Here is a 19,516-nt window from a genome sequence, read left to right as displayed (position 1 = left end):
TCAGAGGTCACTCGCCTCGGCTCTCTCATACAACGCCCGAAGCTTCTCAAAGCGAGGCCCCCACTCCCCCAGTGTCTCCTCCCGTCTCCCCTCCCCTCCTCCATCTGCGCTGCTCCCCCCATCCAGCCCTGCAGAGCTGAAGGAGCTCAGGGAGCCTGCAGGGGAGCCCCCTCCCTCTGTTGAGAAGACCTGCAGGGAGTCAAAAGGCCCCGTGTCCGGATGCTGGTCGGCATCGCGGATGATCTCGCACAGGTAGCGGGCCAGGTCCTGGCTGGAGAAGGAGAGGGAGCGGCGGGCGAGCTGGGAGGGACGGGCCTGGCCCTGGGCGGGAAGCCTGGTGGGGGGGACGTCTCTGCGCAGGCTGGTGGTGCCGGTGGAGGAGGTGGATGCTGCAGAAGGAGGCAGGGTGGTGGAGCTGGTCGTCCTGCTGAGGGAATCCAGAGGCTGGGTGGAGGGTGGGGCTGGAGGTGCTTGGTGCAGGAGGTGGTGGTGGTGATGTGGCGGAGGTGGGGGGTGGTGCAGGGCTCTGGAGCGGCAGTACTGCACCGACTGAGCCGGGCTTGGCTGGAGGGACTTCTGCAGCTCCGCCATGTCATATGCATTCTGCACACAGAGCAAAAAACACAAATTAATGTGAAGAAACACACCTGAAGAGAAGATAGAGGAGAAGTACCAGTTAGTAGAGTCAGGGATGCTGTCAGCTGTAATCCTGCATGCACTGTACATATGTTGTTATTGTATAATTTTGTCTATGAAAACTTAACTATTACAACAGCAGATCCTGTGTTCAATTATTTATTCTTATTATGATTTTTTTTTATGTCAGAAAGGTACAAAATCCCAAAGTCAGTGCAGCAATTGAGTGTTTGTCACCATAGTTACTGAAGAACAGATGTGACGTTATTACTAGATAGGGATCTTGAATGATTGGGGTGGCAGAACTCTGGTCTAGTTGGAGTTTATCAAAAGATTTGTGAGGGTGACCAAAAAGAAGGGAAATTAAGTAATCGACCCAGGAGTGTGAACTAGAAGGACAGCAGACTTTAGTGTGAAGAGAAAAAAAACTTTTGCCAATAAGAACTTCAGTTTTATCACTGTTGATTTTGAGAAAGTTGCTTGAGAAACAGGATTTGATTTCCCCAAAAAATTTATGAAGGAAGATAGGTGGGAGGATGGATGTAGGTTTGGTGGACACGTAGAGCTGGGTGTCATCTGCATAGAAGTGAAAGTTGATGTTAAATATATGAATCATGGCCAAGAGGGAGTAAAAAAAGTAAAGAATGGAAGAGGGCCCAAGACAAAACTCTGGGTAACACTGGTACAGACTGGAAAAGGGTTGGAGTTGAATGATTTGAGTGGTATGAACTGAGACTGGAAACAGTAGAAGAATAGTGTACACAAGATAAAAGACAGTATAAATCCTGGTCTGTAAATCTCTAACTGAAGTACTGAGGAGTTGTATCTGATACCTAAGGGCATTGAAAAGTAATATATGACTTCTTCTTCTTCACAGATTTCTGGCAAGGTGAGTTTGGCAAGGTGACGAGCCCTTGAAAGAGTCCTGGTTGTGCCAGACAAATACTATTTGAGAATTATGGAGGCTTCTGTGCTCTTGGGAACCTACAGTGCAGCAGAACCTTTTGTAGCCTTCCCCAGATCTGTGCCTTGCAATGATCCTGTTTCTGAGCAGCTCCTTTGACCTCACGGCTTGTCTTTTTGCTCTGATATGCATTTTCAGCTGTGAGGCCTTCTATAGAGAGGTGTATGCCTTTCCAAATCATGTCTAATAAATAAAATTTACCACAGAAGGACCCCAGTCAAGGTGTAGAAACATCTCAGCAACGATCCAGGGAAATGGGAGGAACCCAAGCTAAATTTATACTGGGTACTGATCATAGAGTACTAAGAAACAACATGACGAAATTGAAAAAAAAATGAAGGGGGTCTGAATACTTTCCAAATGCACTGTATCTTAACAGTTGCAATGACAATACTGGATATATTAACTACAAGCAATTCCTCAGAATGCAACTGCAAAGTCAAATGGACTTAAAACAACATACATGATCCCCAGGAATTTTGGGAGATTTCCCATAACACTCAAGTGGTCTCCAGTTTAACATAGTTGATGGAAAGTTCCTCTTTTTTTTACCTTCTACTGTTAAGTTACTTAGTGATTCAAAAATGTGCAATTATGGCGCACCGGTAGTCAAGTGGTTAAGGCGCACGCCATATATGCAGGCGACCTGGGTTCAAATCCAGCCCGTGGCACTATTTCCTGCATGTCTCTCCTCGCTCTCCTCCTGTTTCTGACTCTATCCACTGTTGTATCGAAAAAAGGCCAAGAATAAATCTTGTGCAATTACACAAAAAGCTACCCAATTACAGTGATGTAAGCAAATGTAATTACTCTCCACCCTTGTTGTAGAGATTTGATAGTGAAGCAAAGAGGTTAGGACATTTCCTGTCTTAACTATGACAACTACTTCAAATGTAACTCCAGCTACAGTAGATATGAGCACACTAAGGTTCACTTCATGCTTCTCTGAAAATAGCTTTAATGGTTTATACCATTAGAATACACTGCTCTCAACATTTCATTGGGGTTTGTTTTCAAACCCTGCTGTCTGGCTATTTATGGTTGATCAGAATTTGTATGTGGCATGGGGACCTGGAAGGAAAAAGGGTCCACTATGAAGTGGAAGTTTTTGTGCACATCATGAAGAGCAGAAAGGCTCTAAAAATGACAGAAGAGTGAAAGAATTAATGTCCAGGAGAGAAAGGAGGGAGAAAAGATGAAGTGTGACAGAGGAAGAGAATGAGAAAAATGAAAGAGGGCAGAAAAACCATCAGCTCTCCTCAAAACGTTTACTGTGAATGTTCCAACTGTTTAAGTTTCCAATCCATCTCCATTTACTGTCTCAGAGAATTCTCTGTAATGTGGAGCTTCTGTGTGTACGCGTGAGGCCAAGAAGATAAAACATCTGAGTGGCGGTGATTCAGAGCAGAGATGAAGGGCGACTCTCCTTCCAGTCATCTCTTATGTGCACTGGTGCATCGAGTTTAGGAGCCACTGTTAGCCTGGCGTATGTTGAAACAGCCAATAACTCTAGTGTTAATGTGAGCCCAGCAAAACTGTAACAGCAGAGATGAGGATGGAGGTGGCGGAGGAGGAAAGATACACAGGGAGGAGGTGTGGGCTGTTTAGTTGAACTGATTACATGATGAGTGGTGAGTTGTTGTTTTTTATTCCTCCAGAGAGCTTTCAAACTAGACTCTTGAGAATAATCTGCAGCATCTGCTCCACTGTAGGGAATCAGGACTCTGTTTGCACATGCGAATGTTCACATGCATGTAATAAATAGAACAAAGGACTGGACCTAGAGGGTTTTGAAAAGGTGTGACAACAATTTATGTATGTTTGTGATGCACATATATGTGTTTGTATGTGTGGCCACGTGTTTGCTTCGATCAGAGTGCTGATATAAAAGCTCTTGAGTACTGCTGAGTGCTTGTGGGTTACAGCTGCTGTTGGAGAGAGAAGATAAGGATTTTATGTGGGCTTAATTGAAACGTTGGTGTGTACAGACTCACATAAGAGGACTGTATTGACAGAAATATACTGTAAAGCTGCTCCCTCCCATCAACTTATCAAGTATTCAAGTAATTCAGCTAGTATTTATACATTAAATATGTATATAATATATAAACATTAGCTCATTTTGAATTTGACAGCAGTAACAAATCTAAAAAGTTTTGGGAGAGGAATTTTGTCCCATTATTGTCTAGCTGCTCCACATTCCTGGGTCTTCTTGCCACATTTTTTTGTTCATGACGCTCCAAATGTTTTCTGTTGGTGAAAGGTCTGGACTGCAGGCAGGCCAGTTAGCCACCAGGACTGTACCTTGAAGCCATCCTTTTGTGATAGATGCAGTATGTGGTTTAGCATTGTCTTTCTGAAATGTGCAAGTCCTTCCCTGAAAGAGATGCTGTCTTGATGGGAGCATACTGTATGTTGCTCTAAAACCGCTATTTACTTTACAGCATTGATAGTGCCTTTCCAGATGTCTAAGCTGCCCACACCATAGGCACCAACGCACCCCCATACCATCAGAGATGTTGGCTTTTGAATTGTGCACTGATTTCTTCTCAGCTGATTTTAAATGAGTTTTGGCCCTGATAAGACATTTCTGCATCGTGTTTACATAGGGCTTCTTTGCATTATAAAACTTTAACTTGTATTTGTGGATGGAAAAGTGAATTGTGTCAACAGACAATGATTCCTGGAAGTGTTCCTGAGTCCATGCAGTAATTTCCAGAACAGCAACATGCCTTTTTATATGCCGTGCTGCCTGAGGGCCCCAAGATCAAAAGCATTCAATATTGACCTTCACCCTTGTCCCTTGTACACTGAGATTTCTCGGGATTCTCTGAATCTTCTGATGATATTATTTACTGTAGATGGTGGATCATCAAACATCTGAGTGATTTAACACTGATGGACTTTTTCTCGATGTAGTTTTTCAGATAGGTGAACCTCTGCCCATCTTTATTTCAGAAAGTCTCTGCCTCTCTAAAATGCTCCTTCTGACCTGTTGCTAATCAACGTAATCAGCTGCAAAATGCTCCTCCAGCTGTTTTCCATGAGTACCACTTACTTTTCTAGCCTTTTGTTGCCCTGACCCTTCTTTTTGAGAATGGCTGCTGCTATCAAATTCAATATTTTGAGCTGATATTTTTTCATAAAATGGTGAGATGTCTTAATTTCAACATTTGCCATGTCCTTTAGCTCTATTGTGAGTAAAATATGGGTTTATGAGATTTGTAATTAATTGCATTCTATGTTTATTTACATTTTACGCAGTGCCCCAACTTTTTGTGGAATTGGGGTTGTAAATAAGGGGTCATTCTTAACTTTTATTTGGCAATTAATATGGCTGTGTTGCTGCTTATGACATGATTTACAGATTTGTTTTTCTTGGAGTGATAACACATTTTCAACAATACATTCTGTACAACATTGAAGGGATATTTTGGTAGCTGGGTTACATAAGGCATACGCTTATGACCCAAGTGCACAGAGGAATAACTTGTGCAGATGGAGACTCAGCAGGTTGAAAAGAGAGGGAGGAGAAACTTCAGTGGAAACTGGTGAGCAGGAGATATCCCAGGTTACCTGGCGGTATAAGTGTGCAATGTGTGAGCCCATGCCCACAAATCCACGCACCACTGTCATGGGGGACTTAGAACATAACTTCAGGGTGATTCGGATCAGAGGATAGCTACTCACATACACCTGCAGTCTGCATCACTCTCCATTAAGGCTGGCATTTTATGGGTACTTCTTCAACTTTTCAGAGATAAATTGTAAAAACGTCCCTCAACCAGAAGAGCCGAATGAATATTTGTAATCAAAGTATGTTTTCAGCTGTCACTTTATTCTTTTGACTTTATTCTGATGACTAGACAAGCTACGGTTAGCACAATCAATATAGGCTCTGGTAACTGGTGTTTGACCCTGCTACAGCTCTGGGACCCTAACAGCTGGTAAGGGGATATCAGTGCAGTGAGGCAGAACAACACATGGACTATTTGCTGCATTGTAACAAATAAGGCTAAATAAAAAAATCAATGTACAAAAGTTCTTTTTAAGTTAGGGAAGCCTATATGATGAAAGACTTGTTTGTATTTTTATTATATAAACACAAAGGAAAAGCAAAAAAAAGGAGGTGTTTGGGGTTGAACTATGGAAAGATGCCAATAGATATTTCAAAAAACATGTAATCCACTTTACTGTTTTATGTGAAACACATTTTTTGAGGCTTAGAAGTGATTTATCTTTTGATTTGTATACACTTTTGCAATGGTACAATGGAAATGGAATCCAGAGAGCTTAACATGAAACCTGGGCAAACATGTATTCTTTTATAAATCTAAGTAATGTGTTAATTTGCATTTATTAATCCCAGAAAATAGCATGCTATAAAAGCTCCATTCTCTCTTTCTTCCCATGTTTGTCTGCCAAGAAATGCACACACTCGCATACTGCAAAACATCCTAACTATAAATACATCTACTGACTTGCAACCCTTCCCTTTAAATATAAATGCACTCCTGTCTCTGTTTCTAAACCTGGTAAAGTTGCAATGTCATTTTGTGTTTTTTTTTTCCCAGTCTTCAACGCTAAAGACTCACCAGCTTTTAAAATTAATGAGGGAACAAAATCATATTTTGCGACTCAGAAAACATCCTGATGATGAAGAGGAAGGGAGACAAACAGAGAGCGAGGCGAGGAGAGCAGCTTTAGAGAGCAGAGGTGCATGGTGTTTGGAGGATGTCAGCTAAAGGGAACATGATGAGATTAAAGTAGTTTGTAAATTATCTCCTCATAGCATGAAGAAAAATTCAAATGTAGAAGTCAGAAAAACCAACCAGGACTCTGTTCATTAAAACAGCTCTCTGTATGACGTACTTAAGAAACACTAAACTTATGTTTTTTTTATGGATGAATTTCTGATAATAAGAGAGAAAAGCTGTTAATAGTGGTCTTTATGGCAAATGTTGCCAGCTACTCACAAAGCATTCTGGGACTGTAAACCAAGAAAGGCCACTTTGAACAGCTTTTCTTCCTCATTGTGTAAAACTCATCAATGAAACCAAAATAGTGGTTCACTGTTTACGCTGTCAGCTGAACAATCTGCACATGAAGCACACAAATAACTTCCTTTATAGTCAGTTTGCACAGGTCCACAGTACACTTTGGTCCATCTACAGCGCATCCCAAAACTCAGAGCGATCCTAAATCAAAATCGTATCAGATTGATCCAGTCAGTTTCAAAATAGAACACACTGCATGGACTCCAGACTGTACATCCCATCAATATAGCAACATTACCCCTCATCCTGTGGCAACGAGGTTATAGGGTCACAGAGGTTTATATGGCATGGACTATATAAAACCACACATTATGGCTAGAAAATACCAACTCTCTGATATACTCACCCCTGCATGAAGATAAAAAAAAGAAAAATGTCGAAGTGAGCAAGAATAGCCTATAATAACCTCATCTACATCCCCAATTCCAAAAAAGATGGAACATTGTGTAAAATGTAACTCTAAACAGAATGCAGAGTACAATATTTTATTTATAGTTGAACATGAACAACATATCAGATGTTGAAACTGAGACATTTTACCATTTCACTAAAAAGTATTAGCTCATTTTGAATTTGATGGCAGCGACACATCTCAAAAAAGTAGGGACAGGGAAACAAAAGGCTTGAAAAGGCAGAAAAATGTGAAAATTAAAAAAAAATTTTCCTCAGCATAAAATTCAAAAGACTACAAAAGACTGAATATCCCACCATCTATAGCGCATGTATGATCAAAAGGTTCAGAGATTCTGGAGAAATCTCTGCGCACAGGGGGTACGGCTGAAGATTAATATTTGATGGCCATGGTCTTCGAGCTCTCAGCACTGCACTAAAAAAATACATGATAGTTTGCCATGCCATCCACTAATTCAAGTTAAACCTGGAACATTACTGTCTTCTCTGGACCAAAGCTCTTTTAAATGGACAGAGGCAAAATGGAAAACTGTTCTGTGGTCGCATTAATCAAAATTTGAAATCCTGTTTTGAAACCACAAAAGCTGTTTCCTGTGGACTAAAGAGGAGAGAAACCATCCAGCTTGTTTTCAGCTTACAATTCAAAAGCCTGCTCTCTGATGGTATGGGGTTGCATTAGTGCCTATGGCGTTGGCAGCTTAGACATCTGGAAAGGCACTATCAATGCTGAAAAGTAAATAGAGGTTTTAGAGCAACATCTGCTCCTGTCCAGACATAATCTCTTTCAGGGAAGGACTTGCTTATTTCAGCATAAACCACAGAGTCTGGGTGCTTTCACCAATAGAAAACATTGGTGCATCATAAATGTAAAATCTAGCAAAGAAGACCCAGGGCTGTTGAGCAGCTAGAATCTGACCAGACAAGAACGGGGCAACTCATTTTCCAAAACTCCAGCAACTGCTCTCCTCAATTCCCAGACATTTACAGACTATTTTCAAAAGATGAGGGGATGCTGCATGATGGTAAACATGACCCCTGCTTATACTTTTTTGAAATTTGTTGCTGAAATCAAATGGTTGAATATTTTTTTATGAAACGTTAAAATGTCTCAGTTTTAACATCGGGTATATTCTTTATGTAGTATTGTGAATAAAGTATGAGTTTATGTGATTTGCAAATCATTGCATTGTTTAACTTACATTTTACACAGTGTCCCAACTTTTTTGAAACTGGTTTGAACTTTATTGTACCTAAAAGACTTTTTAAAGACCCAGGGAAACCTTTAGTGAACGTCTCATGCGTATGTACGTGTATGTGTTGTAACGTGTACCTGGTCCTCCTCCCCGCCTCCCTCCTCGTCGTAGTTGAGGACGTTCTCCCTGATGTCTTCCCAGCCGTCATGGTGGGCCGACACGTGGTAAACGCCCTCTTTCAGCCCTTTGTAGCTCCTCCAGCGGGTGTAGAGGAAAATACCCAGCAGCAGCACTGCAGGAAACACAAACACACACACAGACACGCACAGATGTAGAGGTTCATCGTGGCGGAGCATTACCATTAGAAAATACATGATTAACATCCTTCAGCCAATTAAGGTGTGTTCCCAGAGAGAGGTGCTGTTTGATGGAGTTGACCTTGAGCATCATTTGCTAAAAATGTGGGCTGCAAAGTGATGAGTTTCAGGGATCAACTCATAATGATGCTTTAGGGTTCAAACAAGTTGACAAAATAGATTGGAAGAATTTGAAAGAGTGTTTGAAACAAGCAACTTTTTCACTCTATTGACCTGGGAGTGACAAGCAAAGCTTTTCAGCATTAAAACAGATTTAAAACTAGAACAACCATCTGGTGGTAAGAAGACTGTGAGAAATGCAAGGAAAGACAGGCAAAGTCAAGAAGAAGGGCTTGTTATGACTGTGGTCATAATGTGTTTTGTTATGTTACTGTTTGCCCCAAATTGGCTGTGCATGCTGTGTATGTGGCAGTTTTCTTTGTATGTGCTTAACTAGTTGAAAGGATGACCTTGCCTCAGCACAGGGTGAACACCATCTCCCTCCTCTTCCATTCCACGTTTCTTTGTCCAAGGGTTTGCATTAGGTTCATTTTATAAAAGCCACTTTTCAGTTTATCTAACCTCTTTTCTCCTTTTTCTGTTAGTTCATTATTAGCTGATTTCTTAGTAGTGTAATGGGGTAGAAAGCTTATTTCTTTAATGATGTAGTTGATTTGCCTGTGGCGGTCATGCTAATGCATAAAAATAATGACCTTTGACCTCCAAAATTGAATCTGTTTACCATCAAGTCTATGGCTCGATATCATTAACAAGTTTTACCCCTACCCCTTACTTTCAACGGCACCTTGTCCCACAAGGGACACAAAGGGCAGCGGGGAAATCTTGCTCTACAAAATGAGGCGACTCTTCAGTTACTGATACTTCAACATTAGCTGCAGAAAGCAAATACAGTGCTTGAAAAAGTATTTGCTTCTTTCTTTTTTTAATATTTGTCCCACCAAGATCATTAGACAAACTTTTAGATTAGACAAAAATTACCCAAGTAAATCCAAAATGCAGTTTTAGAAAGATGATTTAGTTAATTAAGGAAAAAGCCCTCAGAGCCTACCTGGCCTTATGTGAAAAAGTCAGCCCCCTCCCCCCTCCTTGTTGAATCAAGAATTCCCTTTAATAGAGGCTGTCAGACAAAGTGAAGTGGGCTACAAGATCTCAAAAAGCAACACATCACACTGCCATCTAAAGAAATTCAAGACCAAATGAGAAACAAAGTCACTGGCATCTGTCAGTCTGGAAAGGGCAAATCACAGCAAGAGCCATTATCCTCAAATGGAGAAAACTTGAAACAGTAAACCTTCCCAGGAGTGGCCAGCCTGCCAAAAAATACTCAAAGAGTACATCGATGACTCATCCAGGAGGTCACAAAAGAAACCAGGCCTCGCTTGACTCGGTTAAGCTTAAGCAATAAAAAAAAAAGACGGAAAAAATGGCATCCAAGGGAGCGTTCCAAGACCAAAACCATTGCTAACAAAAAAGAACACAAAGGCTGGTCTCACATTTGCCAAAAAACATGTTTATAAATTGTGATGGTCTGGGGCTGCTTCGCTGCTCCAGGACTTGAATGACTTGCTACAATTGACAGAATCATAAATTCTATTCTGCCAGAGAATCCTGAGGTAGAATATCTGACCATCACTTTGTGACCTCAAGCTCAAGCTAACTTGGGTTATGCAGCACAACAATGATCAGAAAAACACCACTGAGTTCACCTCTGACTGGCTTAATAAGCTAGAATGAATGTTTTGGAGTCCTAGTCAAAGTCTGGACAGAAATCCAATTGAGATGCTGTGCCATGACCTAAAAAGGCCGTCCATGCTGGAAAACCCTCCAATGTGGCTGAATTATTACGATTATTATAAGACGAATGGGTCAAAGCTCCTCCACTGTGATGGGAAAGACTCATTGCTGCCTAGGGTGGCACAACCAGTTATTAGATTTAGAGGGAAATTACCTTTTTTCACATAGTGCCAGGCAGGTTTGGATGGCTTTTAAAACATCATTGAAAAGGTGCATTTTGTAATCATTTGACTTATTTTTGTCTAATATCAAAATCTGTTTGATGATCTGAAACACTTAAGCGTGACAAATGTGCAAAAAATAAGAAATCAGGAGAAGGGGAAACACTCTCTCACATTACCGTACATAAACAATGACATTAATGTACATTTATACATCAGGTTTATTTTCAAATTATTTTCTGAAATCAAAAGGACGATAATGCACTGAACAAAATCAAATTGTGATTCTGGATTGTTGTTATTACATTTATAATAAGAATTTATAATTTCTTATCTAGACTCTTGATGTTTGAGCAGCCATTTGACCAATGATTTACAAGGCATTCTGGGAGATTTACCATGACACTGTTTAGAGTGTGCCTCAGGAAAATCTCCATTTAAAGGGCCATGTAGCCCTCCCCTCTTCCTCCATTCCAGCAAAGATCAGGGCACCCTTACCTAGATGTGAACATGCTAAATGTAGGGGTAGAACAAAGTAGTAGGGCTAAGGGGTGTATTGGAATTGAGCCCAAATGTAGTTTAGAGCCAAATTTGTCAGAAACCAACCATACAATTGTTAAATGTAGTGAAAAATCTGGGGTCAAAAAGACCTAGACCCTATCTCCTTCAAAATCTCATCCCTGAGTCAGGTGGACATTTATAGAAAACTTTTAAAAAAGCAGTTTTGACAACAATGGCATGGATGAGCACACAGACAACTCAAAAATATAATGCCTCTGACACTATCACAGTCACTGAGGCATAAAAAGTCCCATAACCCCCTGCATACCCTGTTATTATTTACTGGGTGAACATAAGAGACAAAGATTTGCAGGGCTGGCAAAATCGACACTGAAGTATTTTCTGCCTCCCCTGGAGACCGGCTGAACCTGAGCAGGTGTTTTTAGCAGTCACAGCACATCTAACTGTAGGGACCTCTTTCTACAATGTAGTCTGTAACAGGCCGCTGAGGGGGAACTGGAACAAGCTCTGGCAGGGACTTAATGTCCAATGCATACCATCTGTTTGGATGTGGATCCATTTATTTACAATCTTTAATCAGGACTGATTAGGACTATGATACATCAAATCCATATCCATTACAGACGGCATAAACAGGTACACTCTAATCAAACTCACAAACTCTGCACGTCAACAAAGTCAAAAACAGTTTATTTTAATGTGGGAGTTTTTAAATTAGCCAAACTGCTTCTAAAGCAAATGTTAAAAAACGAAAGGGACCTTTTACTTAAATCATTTGCATGAAAAAGTGAAATAACTTGTAATGTTAACTGTGCAGTTGTTGAGCTTGCTAGGTTACAGGGCATTTAGAAATGATAGGGCAAAAGCAGGGACAGCTGGTGATGCAAACAGGGGAATTTATTTTAGATCAGATTATCTCATTTCAGTACAGACTGAGCTGTCTACACAGGCCAATAAGGCTGGGTCCTTTTAAGGATTTCACCCTAGGATTAAAGAAGGCTTTCAGGCATTTTCAAAGTGAAAACGACCAGCCAACCACAGCCAAGTAGTGCGACACAAGGAAGATGTACCTTAAAACATACAGTGTTTTCAGAAAGTATTCAGACCCCCTTCACTTTTTACAATTTTGTTATGGCCAGTCTGATTCTGCAATTGAAAACAATCATTTCTATACCCATTAAGCTATGCTCAGTGCCCCATCATGACAAAGTGAACACAGAATTTTAAAAATAAAAAACTGGAATATCACAGTGACATAAGTTTAAGTACATGAGTAAAACACAGTAAATCTAGCTCAGGTTCCTCCCATTTTTCTTGATCTTTGCTGAGATGATTCTACACCTTGATTGGTGTTCACCTGTGGTAAATTAAATTGATCGGGCATGATTTATAAAGACATACACCTCTCAATAGAAGGCCTCACAGCTTAAAATGCATATTAGAGCAAAATCCAAGCCATGTCAAAGGAACTGCCTGGAGAGCTCAGAGACAGGATTGTTGCAAGGCACAGGCACTTCTGGGGAAGGCTACAAAATAAAGAAAAGATTCTGCTGCTCTGAATGTTCCCAAGAGCACAGTGGTCTCCATAATTGTCACATGGAAGAAGTTTGGCACAAACAGGACTGTTTCAAGAGCTGGTCATTCGGCCAAAACTGAGCAATCAGGAGAGAAGCGCCTTAGTAAGAGAGGTGACCCCACTTGAAGTTTGTAAAAAACTTGATGAAATAGCCAAGTGGGCGTTGATGTGTTTTGCACTGAGCAGAGGCTTCTGTCTAGCCACACTGCCATAAGCCCAGATTGGTGGAGGGCTGCACTGATGATTGTCATTCAGGAACTTTGTCCCATCTCCATACAGGATTTCTGGAGCTCCGTCAGAGTAACCATCAGGTTCTTGGTCATCGCTTTTACTAAGGCCCCTTCCCCCCAAAATGCTCAGTTTGCCCAGACGTCCAGTTCTTATGGCGCTTTTCAACTATGACTTTTGGCTGTCACGAGCCAAACCAAGCCATGCTGATTTAGTTTGCCCTGATAAGTCTAATTTCAGCATGATTGAAATATTTATGACATAAGACCAAAACTTGAGATTTACGTGCTCATACCACAGGCTGATAGTCGTGCATGGCCTGAGTTCTCACACTGATGAGAGAAATCAAGATGGACCAGGCGCAGCACCAGGATTACAACTTTGTCTATGCCTTCTAATAACAAAGGTTTCACCATTTCCCCTTTTCATAGACAAATAAGTTCAAAACTTCTTCAAAATAAAATGCTGGATAAAAATAATACCATGAATGCATGATAGAGACAATCTTTTCTTTGTAACAACTAACAAGAATTAATTTATTAACTGGCGCTAGTAAAGCATACTGTTCTTATCACCCTACCAAAAATATGATTGTGTTCTTTTTTTCTGCTCTCCTAGAGAACCAAAGATCAATCATCAGAGGACCGTTCTTTAATTTCCTTGTAGTCTTTTTGATGATGTGTGAATTTTTTTTTTTTTTTCAGAAAGAGAGAGAGAGAGGGGGAAAAGAGTGGTGTGCAGCGCTGTGAGTCTACAGTTTTATTTTTGCTTTAAAGTATGTACGGTCACTCAGATCAGACAGTGCAGAGATTGGACTGTGGATGAGACTGAGAATCAAACCACCACATCATCAGCTCAAGACGCGCCCTCAAACTGGTAGCTAGGTTGTCATAGGAAAGCTCCAAGCTGCTCCATGTAATGGAAAAGCCCTTTTAGTCCTGGTTTTGCCAAAGTTCTTTCGTGAATTGTGGATGCCACTGTGCTAATTATGTTAATGAGATGTTTCGGTTTTATATTTTTAATACATTTGCAAAGATTTCTAATATTTTGTTCTCACTTTGTCAGGATGGGTTACAAAATGAAGATTAATGAGAATAAAAATTATTTTTTTTCACTGTAGCACTAGGCTGCAACAAAACAAAGCTGAATGCAGTCGGGATGAATGCATTGTATAGTGGCCTGTAACTCTGCTATTGACTGTATATTGACTGTATATCAAGATGGAGACCTAGCTACAGCCTTCTGCTGTACAACAAACCTAAAATACATGTTTTCTGTCACTTTACAGAGACTTTTACTACAATCACTTAATCAGTTTCTGCAGATACAACCATCCACTTTTTAATTCCTACTTTCTTTCCATGCAGTTTAAACACATGCATCACAACTACTACCACACATTTCATAACCCTGAGATGATGCATTGCAATTGTATAAGTTTGTGGCCTCATTCGATGTTCTTCTGAGGTCAGTTTGATTCATAATCAAACATGAAACCCCATTACATCTCATGACTGACTTGTCTGGCCAATATTCAATTCAATTAGACACTAATACCCACACACAGCTATTTAAAATGGAGCCTCTCATCTCCATTTTTACATCTGCCAATATCTGTGTGGTTAAGAGTAATTATAACTGTGTGACTGCATGACGGGCCCTGTAGGCTGAGAACATCCTCCAGATTATTGCCGCTGCAGTCTGCAGGATTCAGAGAATACTAATGATGCCCTAACCAACGGAAGCACAGACAATTAGTGTCCTGACGTTTTATTAGAGTGGCCTACTCTTCCATTACTAATTGACAGCTTTGAAAAGTGAACCGTTCACACTGAACATGGATCCTGTATGAGATACGGGGAGGTGTTCACATTAATTAAAACAATGTATGCTGGGAGAGAGACGGAAGAAAAAGCCACAGCTTTAGTTTCACTTGGAGGAAAGTGATTTGACTTCAGTGAATGGTAGATAGAGGCGGCACTTACACAAACTCTCTGTTCATCCAATCTGCATGTATTTCCTTCTCTGTGACCTTTTCATATGTCTAACAAATCCCCTGTGCCTTGTCTCATATCTATCACCTCTTGCAGTACTTTAACATTCCACATTTCACTTGTCTTCTGCAATATTAACCTGCCGTACACCCACACAAACTTCACACTTTCACTGTCATTAATTTATTCTTTAACTTTTATTCAGCTTTGCTTTTTGTTCTGGAATCAAACAAAGGAATCAAAAGGACTTTTTCGTCTCCCAGTCGGTCTGCAACAGAAGAAAACTTGAGCTCGGCGTTGAGTTAATAATAAATAATATAACCACATGTTACTAATTGAGCCTGACTGAAATATTGTCTGAGTCATACGCTGTCTTCAATTCTGTTTGTGTGAAGGCTATACATAGGAAAGCTGGGTTTAATCAGAAGGGAACAGCAGCAGTCACACAGCGCTAATGATTTCAACTGGCAGCGTTAAAAATACCTCCGCTGTTCAGATCGTATTAATCTGAGGTTTGACGTTGTTATGGAAGAACTGTGATCTTAACACGTGTTTTAAATGCATTTTCTTCTCCATCAACCTCTGCTTTTTTTTCTTTAAATCTACATGTCTTTCTTCTTCATCACAACTAAAACTCAACACCCCATCCATCACGTAAGCACAGCAACAGACGGCACTCAAACTGCCTGTGAATTGATAACACCCCATTAAACAGCCCACCCTCTGACAACTCTGTAAGAGTAAATCCATTCAGCCAGAAACCAGCTGCACAGAACGGGAGGAAAATCAATATTCATTTACTGTCAACTTGTCCCCCTCGCCACAACTCCGGCGTCTGGCAGATTTATGAGATGAAATTGTTTTGAGAGATTCACTGTTTCATTTTTAGAGTGGCATTATGGCTTTTAATGACAGTGAACGAGAGGGGATAAAAAGATAAAGAAAGTGAAAGGCAGACTTTTGTTCTGGCAGGAAGCACACGTGGCTGTCTGCTGCACAGCGGCTGAGTGTTATCTCGGCAGCCAAAAAGGCAAAAACAAGGTCACAGGTTCAGTCCCATGCTCTGACTGCAATGTTCCTCATTTACTGTGGGTTTGCCCCGAGCTCCCAAAGACTGAGAGAAAAACAAAGCAGTGATGAGAGGCAGCCTGGAGGTTTCTGAAGCCAGAGATAATATGAGGCTTGAGGCTTTAAAGTTCAGTCATATAAAACACTAGAGCTTCCAGCTATTGTCTGCAGGCAGAATTTGTTTCAGTTCGATTTAAAATCTTCTCCTTTTTATCCTTCTATCAACAGAAAAGTGTGCAGTAACAAAAACCTGAACAGTATTATAGCTGACTAAACACAGGCAACATTGGCGTTTACATTAAAAAAACCACCACAACAACAACATAGTAGATATCTGCAGAAAATGTTCAGAAAGTAGAGGAACATACTTCATTGCATCTGGGAAAGCCCCTATAGAAAGTGTTTGGGAAGGGCAGGACTCTTAAAAAAGTTCTTGAAAGCTGATTGGAGGAACATTCTGCCTGTCACATTCATGACGAGCCAATCACAGCGACAAGACAAAATGACATTTTACACATGCACTACACTTGAGCTGCTAGGTTGCCGCTGCTGTAGATTGTCAACGGTGGAGAGTTCTCTGTGAAAAAAAAAAAAAAATTGACGCCAAGGCCAGTTGGGAAACATGCAAAAAAGTCTTCTCCTCTGAGACAAGCTTGGTGTGGCTCTTAGAGTTTTAAAAAGAAATGTGGTCCAGATTAAACTGTCGCTTTTCTGCAGCCACATCTGAGCTAATAGCTACCGCTGCAGCATCCATTGGATACACAGGCAAAACCCACCTGTAGTGATCGCAAACTCATGCCGAAGCAGGCTGGCAGAAGAGGGAAAAAATCATTCCCATAATGAAAAGCTTAAAGTGCTGTTTTTACTCTTTATTCATGCAGGAACACGGATGAGTTCTGGTAAAATTGACACTATACTGGGCAATATCCTAGGCAATCACTGCACAGGAGGCAGCCATTGCAGACAGGGTTGAGTACAACAAAACCCCACCCACAGCTTCTGTCTTGCTCTCCTAAAATGATGCTGATTGGTCCAAACAGTGTTTGGTTTGGCAAAAATGTTGAGGATTGGATCTTTTCAAAATGGATTTACCTGATGACAGAAATGGAGCTTGGCAAACCCATCTGCTTTGCAGGGATAGAGATTTTGAAAGGTATAGCTAAACAACTATTTGAACCATTCATCTGAGCTTTCTTTACATCAACAATGTATGTCGTTGCTATGGAAAATTACTCACAGACTGAGCATTACTCAGTGTATAAGACAGATGCTGTCAAGCCTTCCTTCACTTTTAAAGACCTAGGCAAGTTTATGGGGTGGCTAACTCATCTGCATATTGTTTTTCTTTTTAAAATCTCTTTGGCAGTGGTTATAATAGACTCAGCATGCATCTCAAGTGGACCAGAATGGAACTTCTAGTATGCACCAGAGACAGACCAGAGTTCATGCAATGGAACTGCAAAGGAAGGCTAGAAAGGTAGTGATTTGCCTTGCCATGTGCTTCCCATGCACAGATGGAGTATGTGCAATTTCAAGGTAAGAGAAACATATTGGAAGGAAATGTAAATCCAATGTTTTTATGCTGGTACGGTGCTAAGGTACATACTTAAAAGTAAGAAATGTTAAAGATACTTTGATTTGTGGGGATAAATCAGTAAATGACTAAAGGTCATTAATGTGTGTCTAAAAATGTCACCCCTGTACAAATCAGCGCTCCTGTTAGGCTCTCGGTCTGCTTTGTGAATCAGCCCAGAATTTGACTAACACCATTTCCACACAACAAAGAAAAGATGCAAGAGCCCAGGCAGGCAAATAAAAAACTAAGAGAGGGAATACCCTGAAAAACTAGCTTAGGTTAGGTTATGGGAAATATGTACAAGCATTATGTTATGCGTGGCCTTTGTTAATGGAGCTAAACATCTCCAGAACAGACAGCACAAACATTTCCGCTACAGTGCCATTTATACTGAAGTCACGAAGGCATGATATTACGTGTTCCCATCCGCCAATTCATAGTAAGTTTTGGCATTGTGGGACATAAAGAGAGCATGGCACAGCAGGAGATCTGCATACACACAAGGCTCATTTATGCTACACTCCCCTCCAAAAGTACTGAAACAGTGAGGCAAAATCCTTTATCTTTTGCTGTAGACTGAAAAGATTTTGGTTTGACATCAAAAGATGAGACACAAGATCAACGTTTCAGCTTTTATTTCCAGTTTTTTTTTTTTGAATATCTTTTTTATATCATGAAAACCAGAGAGCTGTCTTTGGGTGAAAAACAAGCGATTGTGAAGCTAAGAGAAGATGGAAACTCAATCAGAGCCACTGCATAAACATTGGCCATAGCCAATGTTTGGAATGTCCTGAAGATGAAAGAAACCACTGGTGTACTCAGTAACAGACATCGAGCATGTAAACCAAAGAAAACAGCATCAGTTGATGACAGAAACATTGTGAGAGCTATAAAGAAAGACCCTAAAACTACTGTTAGTGACATCAGCAACAACCCCAGAGGACAGGAGTGAAGGTATCACCATCTACTGTTCACAGAAGATTTCATGAACAAAAGTACAGAGGCGACACCTGAAGATACAAAACATTCATTAGCAAGAATAACAGGAAGGCCAGGCTGGAATTTGCCAAAAAGTACAGAGACGAGCCTCAAAAATTCTGAGACAAAGTTTTATGGACTGAAGAGACAAAGATGAACCTTTAACAAAGTGATGGAAAGATTAAAGTTTGGAGAAAGAAAGGATCATGATCCCAAACATACAAGCTCATCTGTGAAACAGTGGAGGTAATGTCATGGTTTGGGCTTGCACGGCTTCTTCTGGGATGGGCTCATTAATCTTCATTGATGATTTAACACATGATGGTAGCAGAAATGAACTCAGAAGTCCACAGAAACATTTTGTCTGCCAATTTAAAGAAAGATGCAACCAAACTGATTGGGGAATCCTTTGCAACAAGATAATGACCCAAAACACACTGCCAAAACACCAAAGGAGTTCATCAGGGGCAAGAAGTGGAAGGTTTTAGACCAGCCGAGTCATCTCCAGACTGGAACCCTCTGGACCAGTGGATCTTAAATGGTGTGGCAAGGCACATTAGTGTGCCTTGAGACAAGCATAGGTGTGCCGTGAGAATCTGTACAATCTGTTATCACTATAACTATATAACAAATTGAGCAGTGTTATTTCAAGCAGGCCACTGTGTTAAGTGCAGCCATTTCATTGAGATCAGCTGATCTCATGCAAGCCCTCATCAGCTGGTTCAGGCTTAGCGTCCTATTGGCTAAATGCAGTCAAGCTGCTTTGGCTGCCTACTCTTGGCTGCTCCCTCTGCAAGCTGCTTTTGCAAACCTCCTCCACCCCAGCTCCTCATTATGCTACATCTGTAAATCAACAGCATTCTGATGTCTGTTCTACCCTTGGTTTTTAGTCGCTTCTCTCCTTGTCTCATGCTTTCCTTGTAGGGACAGGAAGGCAGAACATGTGCTGTTCCTGCTTGATGCTTTCCACAAAGGCTCGTG

General features: G+C 40.8%; 1 protein-coding gene across 1 annotated transcript in view; it reads right to left on the bottom strand.

The window, feature by feature from the left end:
• si:ch211-186j3.6 (neural-cadherin) overlaps nt 1-19,516 on the bottom strand; it is a 617,862-nt gene continuing 598,346 nt past the window's right edge. Inside the window, exons 36-37 of the mRNA XM_041792306.1 lie at nt 8,399-8,553; nt 1-603 (exon numbers count right to left, since the gene is read on the bottom strand). Coding sequence (XP_041648240.1) covers nt 1-603; nt 8,399-8,553 — 758 coding nt within the window. The remainder of the gene's footprint in view (nt 604-8,398; nt 8,554-19,516) is intronic.

Source organism: Cheilinus undulatus, linkage group 1 (assembly GCF_018320785.1).
Source record: "Cheilinus undulatus linkage group 1, ASM1832078v1, whole genome shotgun sequence".
In the NCBI taxonomy this organism is placed as follows: Eukaryota; Metazoa; Chordata; class Actinopteri; order Labriformes; family Labridae; genus Cheilinus; species Cheilinus undulatus.
This window is presented reverse-complemented; position numbering and strand designations above follow the sequence as displayed.